Source organism: Naumovozyma dairenensis, chromosome 8 (assembly GCF_000227115.2).
Source record: "Naumovozyma dairenensis CBS 421 chromosome 8, complete genome".
In the NCBI taxonomy this organism is placed as follows: domain Eukaryota; kingdom Fungi; phylum Ascomycota; class Saccharomycetes; order Saccharomycetales; family Saccharomycetaceae; genus Naumovozyma; species Naumovozyma dairenensis.
Window position 1 is genome coordinate 634,938 of NC_016486.1, and position 11,722 is coordinate 646,659.

Consider the following 11,722-nt stretch of genomic DNA (forward strand, 5'->3'; position numbering starts at 1 on the left):
TTGTTTACATTTCGATCGTTTTTGGGAAAACTGAAAAATCGTTAAAATCAAACAAAATGTGATCGGTAATAAATACGTTCATACGTACATAAACAGTATTAAGTAGCTCATCAATTCCAGCCTGTAAGAGTTGTACACTGTTGGTATTCTTCGCATTACAACTCTGATTTACTTAATTTAAGTGTGAACATCTGCAGTTCTCGAAGAAAAATCCTTATTCCTGTGTATTCCTCTATTGCGAGTTCAGAGTTCAGAGTTCAGTAACCCTAAGAGACATTCTGTTTGCCTCGATCAACTTAAGTTCTTTTAGCGAACATTTCACATTTGCATTTGAACATTGCGATCCATTGATACCCCCCCCTCTTTTATAGAATAAAACCCATTTTCTTTCTTTAACGAAACTCCTCACCACTCACCAATAAACCATTTTAAGTACATATGCCATCATTCGAAGTCGGTACGAGATGTTGGCTACCAGACGAAGAAAAGGGTTGGGTTGGTTGTGAAGTCACCAAAAATGAATATTTACCCAGCGGCCAATGCCATTTAGTATTAACAAAGGAAACAGGTGAAACAATCTACATAGAAACAACCAATGAAGCCTTGAACGCAGCAGCAAATTATCAAGATTCAACCATTAAAGACACCACTTTACCTGTCCTTAGAAATCCCCCCATTTTGGAAGTTGCTCATGATTTAACCTTTTTGTCCTACTTAAACGAACCTGCTGTATTGCATGCTATCAAACAAAGATATGCCCAGAACTGTATATATACGTATTCTGGTATAGTCTTAATTGCAATAAATCCATTCGCGAACATAGATGAATTATATACCCAAGAAATGATCCAACAATATGCAAGGAAAACAAGAGAAGAAATGGTTCCACATATCTTCGCCATTGCTGAGGAAGCCTTCAGAGAAATGTCTAATAAGCATGAAAACCAAACTATCATTGTTAGTGGTGAATCCGGTGCTGGGAAGACTGTAACAGCTAAATATATCATGAGATTCTTCGCATCTGTAGAGGAAGATATTTCTGCCTCAGATGGTGATGAAGCTCATCAATTGGAAATGTCCGATATTGAAAAGAAGATATTGGCTACCAATCCAATTATGGAGGCATTTGGTAATGCGAAAACTACTAGAAATGACAATTCGTCTAGGTTTGGGAAATATTTACAAATTTTATTCGATAGTAATAAAAAAATCATTGGGTCTAAAATTAAGACGTACCTCTTGGAAAGATCAAGATTGGTTTATCAACCGAAAAGTGAAAGAAATTATCATATATTTTATCAACTGTTGAAGGGACTAACGCCAGATATTAGAGAGTCCCTACATTTAACTGAACCATCTGATTATTTTTATTTGAATCAAGGTGAATCTATCGAGATCATTGGTATGGACGACATAGAAGAATTTAACGTGACTTCAGATTCTTTATCATTGATTGGGTTTACTTCTGGTATGCAATTTGAAATATTTAAAGTTTTAGCCGCTTTACTACATATAGGTAACATTGAAATTAAGAAAACGAGGAATGAGGCATCCGTGTCTTCAGAAGATCCACATTTGATATATGCTTGTGAGTTGTTAGGAATTGATCCTTCTTCATTTGCTAAATGGATTGTGAAAAAGCAAATCAATACCAGATCAGAAAAGATTATTTCCAATTTAAATTTCAATCAAGCTTGTGTCTCTAGGGATTCTGTTGCAAAATTCATTTATTCCGGTATCTTCAATTCATTAGTGGAAAACATCAACACTGTCTTATGTAATCCTGATGTAGAGGAATCAATTAACTCTTTCATTGGTGTCTTGGATATTTATGGGTTTGAACATTTTGAACAGAACTCATTTGAACAATTTTGTATCAATTATGCTAATGAAAAATTACAACAAGAATTTAACAAACATGTTTTCAAATTAGAACAAGAAGAATATATCCAAGAAGAAATTGAATGGTCATTTATTGAATTTAATGATAACCAACCCTGTATTGATTTAATTGAAAACCGAGTCGGAATTTTATCATTATTAGATGAAGAAAGTAGGCTGCCCTCAGGTTCTGATGAATCATGGACTGAAAAACTATATCAAACGTTTAGTAAACCACCTACAAATTCAGTATTTGGTAAACCAAGATTCCATCAAGACAAATTCATAGTTAGCCATTATGCTAACGATGTTACATATGATGTAGAAGGTTTCATTGAGAAAAATAGAGATACTGTGTCTGATGGACACCTTGAAGTATTAAATGCTACAACTAATTCCACTCTAAAATCAATTTTAGAACTTCTACAAAAGGAAACAATTGAACCAAACACTTCTAGTAACTCGGTAGCTTCCACTGCTAGGAATAGTCCATCTCCTACGGCTTTGAATAAAAAGACAACACAAAGGAAAAACACATTAGGTTTCATGTTTAAAAAATCCCTAGTTGAATTAATGCAAACCATCAACGAGACAAATGTTCATTATATTCGTTGTATCAAACCTAATTCAGAGAAGGAGGCATGGAAGTTTGATAACTTAATGGTTTTATCTCAATTAAGAGCATGTGGTGTTCTTGAAACCATTAGAATCTCTTGCGCAGGTTTCCCATCGAGGTGGACATTTGATGAATTTGGTCAGAGATATTATTTCTTAACTAGTACCTATGATGAATGGAATTCTTTAGATAATGAAGATACTAATGTATTGATTCCATTCTGTAAACAAATTTTAAATGAAACAATTGATGACGTAACAAAATATCAAGTTGGTAATACCAAGATTTTCTTTAAAGCTGGTATTTTAGCGTTTTTAGAAAAATTAAGAAGTGATAAACTTAATAAATTGGCTATTATGATTCAAAATAGAATAAGAATGAAACATTATCGATATTTATACTTGTCAATTCAAAAGAGTATTCGTGATTGTCAAAAATTGATTAGAGGATATAATGTTCGTGAAGATGTTGCTAAACAAGTGAAACTCGCCGCTTCTATTTTGATTCAAACTAAATATAGATCTGTGAAAGTTAATCGTGATGTAACCGAAACTTTGCAGAGTATTACTAGTGTACAAAGTCAACTGAAGGGATATATTGTAATGAGACGTATTGAAATTGAGTTACAAAAGAAAGCATGTACCATGATTCAAAAGAAGGTTAGATCATATAAATACCAGAGGCTCTTTAAGGATTACAAGAGATCGTCTGTTGTCATTCAAAGTCATATGAGAAGAAAGGCTGCTGTGAAGATATATGAACTAGCAAAGAAGGAACGTAACTCCGTGGGTCATTTGAAAACAATTGCGGAAGATTTACAAAATGAAGTTATTCAATTTATTGAAGAATTAGTAATTAATATCAAAGAAAATAAGAAAACTACAGATATATGTCGACAGATCTCTAAGGAAGATAGAACAACATTGAAGAGCTCGACGGGAATACAATATTCCAAGAAATTGCAACAATTGAAAGATGATAAATTGTTAGTACAAAATGTTTTGGATAAATATGAAAAATTGAAAGATTTTTGTAGAAAAGAATTAAAAGATTTAGAAGAGCATACGTCTAATAATAATCGTGACAATCTATCACTGGAAGCCAAATTATTACATACCAAGAAAGAAATAAAAAAATTAAGAGGTATGGATTTTAGTCAAAGTAGTGGAGGGGCAAAAAAAAGTACAAACGATACATTGAATTTTGATGACAATACTAAACCAATCAACGATGAACTAGTTAATATTTTGACCAATGAAACATCTAATTTGATCAAAGAAGCTATAGAAGGAATGCTACCTCACGGTAATGGTGCTGATGTTATAAATAAAACTGCGAAGAAAAATAAGAATGAAATTTTATATTTTGCGAGAACGATTATAATTATCCTTGATTATATGTCTAAATTGAATTTAACAGATGCGATGAAAAAATTGACTACACAAGCATTGATGGCGATTGAAGAACTTATATCATCTGAAGAATCGAACAGTAAGCAAAATGCCTTAGCAACGAATTTTTATTGGTTAAATAATGTCCATGAAATCTATGGCTTCATTTATTATATTTCATCTCGTAGCTCTAATTCGAATGCACATATGAAAAATGAAATTGAACAATTACAAAAGAGTTGTACAAAGACATATCTTAAGCTTTACAAGAATTGTTCCAGGTATACCTTACATGAATTAAAGAGACAATTTAACTCAAGTAGTAGCAGTAGTAGTAACAAAGAAGAAAACGATGCTATCAAAGAACAATTGGACACGATTTATATTTATACTGATTTGTTTGGTATGGATGGCACATTTGCACAAAATATGATAGTTAGAATATTAGAAGAACTCAACACGATTCTATTTAATGATTTGTTGATTAATACAAACAGATTGACATGGGAAGATGGGTACCAAATTGACTTGAAATTGAGGAGAATATTTAAATGGTGTGATTCACATGAAATATTATCTAGTCAAGAATATTTGAATCATATATGTCAATCTGCCAAATTATTACAATTAAGATTATCCAATTTGGAAGATTTCAAAATTGTTTGTGAATTTTGTTATTCTCTTACCATGGATCAAATCCATACTATTTTGGCCAAATATACTCCCACAGAGTTTGAACAGCCTATTCCAAAAGAGATTATGAATTATATATCGAATATATTGAGGAAGAATGATTCGAGAAGACATCATAGTAATAATCACAGAGGTACGAAGAACATAACATTGAAATCGACAATGGATAGTGTCGCTCATAACAATGATGGCATGGACCAGATAAGGTCTATAGATATTGAAGGATATGGAGATTTGGGGGCGTACTTGCCAACAGATCGTGAATTGGCGTACTTGAGGAAAGTTTTACAACTTAGCGTTGTTTAAACAAGTAGAACGAGGAAACAGCCGGCTGCATCTACGTACAGAATTGACATACATACGACAAATAATGAAAGAAAGGCAAAAGCATAAGATATTATTTATTGTAATGTATATACGCTCTACGTGAAGTACATATATTGTCTTTCTCATAGTAACTTATAAGGTTACTCATGATGGGGAATTGTCCCTCTCCCAGTGCACGTGACAGAAATATCAGGGGTTACCCTCCCTTTTCTGGGTTTTCGTGGCTGCCAAAATTGGGAAAAAGCCGTCAAAGTTGCAAATAGTAAGCAAAGTGAAGATTGATATATACATATATAGTTAGTTTACAAGTAAGTAAATAACCTTTTTGTGCAGTAGAGTGTGTATAACAGTTTTTTTTCTTTGCCACTTTTTGCCATTACTCTTTACCAAGGTGTTTTTGTACTGAGAGGAAAGTGTCACGAAAAAGTACAGTGGTAACTCGACACATATATAACGCAAAGCAACCATGTCCTCTTCTATTATAACATCACTTACGCCAAACCAAGTCAATGATGAATTGAACAAAATGCAAGCTTTCATCAGGAAGGAAGCTGAAGAGAAGGCCAAAGAAATTCAATTGAAAGCAGATCAAGAATATGAAATTGAAAAGACTAGTATTGTACGTAATGAGACTAGTAACATAGACACGAATTTCGAAGCTAAATTGAAGAAATTATCCCTAAAGCAACAAATTACTAGGTCCACCATTGCTAATAAGATGAGATTGAAGGTCTTGAGTGCAAGAGAAGAATCATTGAATGATATATTTGATTCAGCTAAAGAACAATTGATTGAATTGGCTAAAGATGAAACTAAATATAAACCGATTTTGAAAGCTTTGATTCTGGAGGCTTTGTTCAGATTGTTGGAAAACAAAGCAGTAATTAGAGTTACTGAAAGGGACTCGAAGATTGTTCCATCTTTATTAGATGATGTGAAGAAACAATATAAGGAAGTTACTAAGAAGGATATTGAAATTTCCGTTTCGAAAGATTATTTGAATGAAAATATTGCAGGTGGTCTATTTGCAACCAATGGTGATGGTAAAATCGAAGTTAATAACACTCTGGAGGAAAGATTGGACTTGTTAAGTCAAGAAGCTTTACCTGCTATTAGATTAGAAATGTTTGGTCCTTCCAAGACAAGAAAGTTTTTCGATTAATCAAAGCCTCACAAAACCCTATTATTATTTCCTATATCCCCTTATTTTTCTATGTACTGCCTGCCTTGAGAGCAGTATTTAACTAATTATAAATCGAACATATAAACATTTTGAATAAGTCAATACAATACAATCCATAATCCTTCTTATCGTAACGCTGTTCGAGGTTCTTGCTAATCTCTGGGAGTAATGATCGTATTATTTATTATTATACATGGCGGCGCTACCTTATTTTATTAACGCTTCCAAAGTTAAACGTATTGCCTTTGAAAAAAAAAAAAGGTAATTGTTATTATATGTCTATGTCTGGAAAAGTCAAAAGACAGATCAATAAACATTGATTGACGCCAAGGAAATATAGTGAACTGTGGCATTCTTACAGGAGGTACAGTGTGAAAATATATATGATATATATATATATGATATTGTTGTTGCAGAAGTTGTTTTATGATCAAAGGTAAGAATAATTACCTTCCCATTTCCTTCCAAACAACACTGAAAATAGAATAACAGCATACTCTCGATGAGTTCTATCGATATCAAATTAATTCAATACAAATCTGTATTGTACATATTAAACGACGCTACAAAAAATTTGAATACATTGGCAGATAGTTTGAAGGCTCCTCAAAGGAAAATAAGCACGAACAATAATAACAATAAAATAATACCCTTAATTAATTACACTTTATCCTTACTTGATGGACCTATTTTCAATATACATCCTATTCTAAGGAAACGATATAATCTATTATGTCAATTCAAATTGTGTAAATTGACCCAATTGGATCCACCTATATCGAATGACTTAATTGATCTGGACATGTCCTCCCCCCCTCGATGTTTAGAGACAATAACTGAATTGCAGGGGAAATTATATGATGAAGAATTACAATGGAGGTTATTGACTTGTCTGAAACAATTGATTATAAATACAACGATGATATATAATAAGAATCTAAAACAATTACAATTGGAAAGGAACTCTCCTATCTATCTCCAACAATTTAGGTCTGGCTTTAAGAAATTCGATATTTTACAAATAGAAGATATCGTCCAACCCATTGAGATGTCATTGATCTTAGATTTTGCCGTTTTGATAAGAGACCACATGACAGATACTTCCCTTAAATCAATGGAAAAATTACAATGGCAATTACTACAAAAATTCCTTTCCTTCATGAATGAGGAAATTATAATCAACATGAAATTATTTGTCAAGAAATTGAGAAATTTTTCGAAAACTCAAGATTTTAAAGGCTTGGCTCCAGCTTCAATGTCTCATGTTTTGATACGGCCCATTCAGGAATCTATCGTTTATAGGGTATATTCCTTCCTGTTACGATGTTTATGTTTATCACAGACATCAATTAACTTGATTAGACAAATATTTTCTCCCAATAAGGAACAATTCAACAGTATTAGATGGAAATTAGCTATGGAAAATACCTATTGTTATGAATTGACTTTAAACAAATTATATGCTATTGAATCTGGATCAGGATCTGGTATTATACAATCTTTAAAATTATTGATTGATAATATCAATAGTTACGCTAGACTACCATTGGAAGATTTACATAGACCAACACCTGAATTTATCATGGAATTATATCAATCTCATATAATTAATGGTTTCCAAACTTTTAGAGATATTTTGAAAATTATGAATAATTGGCTTACCATGTGGAAATTCGCTAGAAATAATTCTATTGGTGTATCAAAATTGAAAGATTTAGACCAAGTTGGACTGGACAAGATGTTAAATGAAAGGAAGGTTGTTGACAGATTGAAATATTTGGAAAATCAATCGAAACTAAAGGAAAAGAAAAAAAATACCATGTTGCAATCATCAAGGACAAGCACTTTTTCATCTGTTTCTTCTTCTTTATCAACTTCACCAAACCCAATGTCTCCTTTGAAACTCTCACGGACAACATCAATAGAGAACGCAGCCGGAAAGAAAATTCGTAACGTCAAAAAGGAGATAGCAAATAATATTCGATCTAAAACCAATTCACCAACAATATCACGAAGAGGTTCTATAACTCCAAGATCGGGCATATCTGCCAATTTGGATGAAAAGAAATCAACGAAAAATACAAGTAATCGTTCAGTTCTTTCAAATGGGCGTCGTCCTAGATCTAGTTCATTGCAATCTTCATTCAATCAAAACAAGACGACAAGGGCAAGTAGTAAACTTTCCAATGAATTATTACCTCCTTCACAACAAGATGAACAACAAAAGAGGTCTAATTCTTTAGAACCCTCTGCGACTATAAATCAAAGAATTGTACAAAGCGCAGTGAAACATTCCATGAACCAGCAAAAGTTGGTCTTACCAATTCCATACATACAATCTAATGAGACCACGACAACAACGTCATCATCATCTTTATCAGCACAGAGTTATTCTACTGCATCGAGTAAACTTTCTTCACCACAACCTCTACCGACACCTTTATCAACTTCATCACACAAGGATCGTCTTACTAATAATAACACAGTATTACAAGAAGTTGAAACAAGAAATAATCATTATATTAACGATGACTTAATCGCAATCGAAACACTTGACTTGAATAATAACTACAGCAACAACAATATAATAATAAAGAAAGTGCGATTCGTAGGTGTACCACCGATTACTAAAGAAGAAAACCATAAACCAACAAGACAAGGATGGTACAAGAAACCACCTGTACTATATTATCCGCCAATTCCTTCCGTCAAGCCGACGATGACGACAACAAAATACTCATTAAGGAAGAACATACGACAAGAAGAAGGGTTTGCCTTTAGGACTAGTTTACGTGAACAACGAAAACACGGTAATGATGAGAATGGTATACTGCAATCGTCAGGGAATGAAAAGGGGAAAGAGAACATGGGTCATAGGTTAGCATCCAAACTACGTGACAAGCTTCGATAGAACAAAATATGTAAACGTACTTATATAGTTTGTCTTTAACACTCTGCGATGACTTCGATCCACAGTGTGTAATGTTTACGCGTGTTGTTGCAAATTGACGCGTTTTGTAATTTTCGAACAAGATTTTTTTTTCCAAGTTTCCAAATCTCAACATTGTTGTTGTTCTTACAGACAATGTGCATGTACGTACTTATTATGTTGATGAACAAGACGTGAATGGCCTGTGGGAAGACTAAAGATCAGATAGAGAAGCATTCGTAAGGGGACTGTATTCAGCATTGAAAGCACAAAGAAGCAAAAGCGAAGAAGAATGATACAACTAAACCAATTGATTTCCGTGCTTATGGTTGCCCTATGGCAATTCAGTTCCATTGTGGGAGCCAGTGATTCATCCTCTACATACTCTCCAATGGTCTTAGCCTTGTCACCTTTCACTACTGAATGTTTATATTATGATCTTTTGAAAGATGATGATACTTTAGTGGTTAGTTATCAAGTCTTGACTGGTGGTAACTTTGAAATTGATTTTGAAATTACTGCTCCAGATGGATCGAAATTAGTGGAGGAAAAGCAAAAAAAATATTCTGATTTCCTTTTGAAATCTTTCGGATTGGGTCAATATTCTTTCTGTTTCACTAATTCTTATGGCACCAATGTTAAGAAAGTAGAGGTCACTTTAGAAATGGAAAAAAAGATTGATTCTTCTGATATTAATAATGAAGATATGATTGCCTATAATGCAGTAGAAGAGATTGAAAGGAATTTGAATAAGATTACTAAGACTATGAATTATTTGAGAGCAAGAGAATGGAGAAATATGTCAACTGTGAACTCTACTGAATCAAGATTGATTTGGTTATCTTTATTGGTTATCGGTGTTACCGTTGGGATTAACATATTGGAAGCTTTTATCATTCAATTCTTCTTCAATGGTCGTCAAAGGAACTTCGTTTAATCATTTGAACTACACGTATGTCCGTTTCTTTTGTAATAATAACCTTTCTGAGAATTGTATTGGAATGTGGTTCTGCATAGGATAATCTTTTTTGAAGAATATATATATAAAAATAAAATTATGTTCATTGAAAAAAAAACAAAGATAAAATAAATGATTCCCTAAAAATGGCTTCTATTGCCCTTGTATATAGACTATAGATAGATAAGAATGTTCATCGTACATATATGAGGCTTTTTTTAAACATTGAATGCAGCTAATAAAAAACAAGTTAAGAATGAACCTTTAAAATAGACGTTATTAGCAGAATTCAAAGTCTTTGAATCGATATTGAACAATTTCATTAACCCCTCCTTACTGAGCACTTGTCTATTAATGACCAAAACATTACCCCTCATCAGCCACCGAACTGAAACTAAACTCAATAATCCCATTGCAATGAGTATTGATGATAACTTACTTACTATGACCCCCGCGACTATTCCGAATATCGAACCCAAGCATAGTTGTTTATATTGTTTCCTTCTAATCTCTTCCGGTGTCTTGACCAAGGATTGGACGGGGATACTGGTCCCTTGATCGGTGGTTAATTTCACATCGTTATAAATTGTTGAACTTTTCTTAATATTCTTAATATAATACAGTGATGAAATACCAGTAAGTATACCCGTTGTAGTTGCTACAAAACGTGTATTCCATGTTGGGGATCTTAGAAGATTTTGGACAGCTCTTAAGGGCTGTGATCTGAATACGGGCTGTGTAATTTGGGATGGTAATCTTGGTGGTGCAAACGACCTAAATAATGACAAACGTTGGGCAAACATGTTTTTTGTTTTGCTTTTTGGTTATTTAATTTGATACCTCTAAAACGTAAACAGCGGTTCAGAAAATGTACTGCCTACTTGAATACGTATGTTAAGCTTGATACAAGGATAATTTTTTATAAATACTCCCACTTACTATCCCTAATAATCTGAATTATCATATCATATCATTGGGTCTGTTACCTGTTTGTATTCAGTTCCTCATTCGTTTAAAGATGAGGAGCAAAAAATTGTGCCAAAATCATCCCTTGATAGGGGCGCTATCATTGCATTTCATTCTACAGAATCATCACGCTATAAAATAAACATAATAGACTCATGACATTGACATTTACAATCTCCCATGAAGGTCACTGAAGCTCACATATTTAAGAGAATAATGACAGAGATATTTATGTTTAACCTTATATAAAACACTATAAAAGAACTTGTTTCCTACAAGTAATAAGGTTAAGAAACGAAATGTATCGTACTGTACACGGTGTTGGAGTTGGTATGTTATTGATTCACAATTGGGACATATCTGAATCCTATTTGGAACATTCTGCTCCTCCCACTCTTATGAGTGAGAGTAATATATAATTATGTAAAATGTATATATAGCACAAAAATTTCTCGTTTATATACTCATAAAATTTAATAGCACATCACATCACATGATGTACGGAGAGCAGCAATATTTTATCGCAGGAGGTTTTTCAGGCACTTGCAAGTTACAACGCAGGTGCATTATTTGAGGAGTTTTTCAGATCCTGACCCAAATGCGAAGAACATTGAAAAACACAGAGGAACAGCTAAGGCGGCTGCTCAAAATTTGGCTGCAAGAAAAATTTCCATCCAGTAAATACGTACGTACGTCAACAGCTTAAAATACATTTACGTATAGCAATCAATCTATTTTGGAATTTACGCTTATTACAGAAGCAGGGCTCTCGTATAAA

The 11,722-nt window shown here is 33.2% G+C and overlaps 5 protein-coding genes across 5 annotated transcripts; 4 read left to right on the forward strand and 1 right to left on the reverse strand.

Annotated features, from left to right (window-relative positions):
• Positions 1–438: 438 nt before the first annotated feature.
• NDAI0H02590 (uncharacterized protein) lies at positions 439–4,887 on the forward strand (the record flags this gene model as incomplete). Its single annotated transcript, XM_003671628.1, has 1 exon — positions 439–4,887. The coding sequence occupies one exon, from the start codon at positions 439–441 to the stop codon at positions 4,885–4,887; it is 4,449 nt and encodes a 1,482-aa protein (XP_003671676.1).
• A 487-nt stretch (positions 4,888–5,374) lies between these two features.
• VMA4 (H(+)-transporting V1 sector ATPase subunit E) lies at positions 5,375–6,070 on the forward strand (the record flags this gene model as incomplete). Its single annotated transcript, XM_003671629.1, has 1 exon — positions 5,375–6,070. One exon carries the CDS (start codon positions 5,375–5,377, stop codon positions 6,068–6,070), a length of 696 nt encoding a protein of 231 aa, XP_003671677.1.
• Positions 6,071–6,593: 523 nt separating this feature from the next.
• Positions 6,594–9,002, forward strand: GIP4 (protein phosphatase regulator GIP4; the record flags this gene model as incomplete). Its single annotated transcript, XM_003671630.1, has 1 exon — positions 6,594–9,002. The coding sequence occupies one exon, from the start codon at positions 6,594–6,596 to the stop codon at positions 9,000–9,002; it is 2,409 nt and encodes an 802-aa protein (XP_003671678.1).
• Positions 9,003–9,312: 310 nt separating this feature from the next.
• Positions 9,313–9,957, forward strand: ERP2 (Erp2p; the record flags this gene model as incomplete). Its single annotated transcript, XM_003671631.1, has 1 exon — positions 9,313–9,957. The coding sequence occupies one exon, from the start codon at positions 9,313–9,315 to the stop codon at positions 9,955–9,957; it is 645 nt and encodes a 214-aa protein (XP_003671679.1).
• Positions 9,958–10,196: 239 nt separating this feature from the next.
• Positions 10,197–10,781, reverse strand: FUN14 (Fun14p; the record flags this gene model as incomplete). The annotated part of the gene is made up of 1 exon (XM_003671632.1): positions 10,197–10,781. One exon carries the CDS (start codon positions 10,779–10,781, stop codon positions 10,197–10,199), a length of 585 nt encoding a protein of 194 aa, XP_003671680.1.
• Positions 10,782–11,722: the final 941 nt, after the last annotated feature.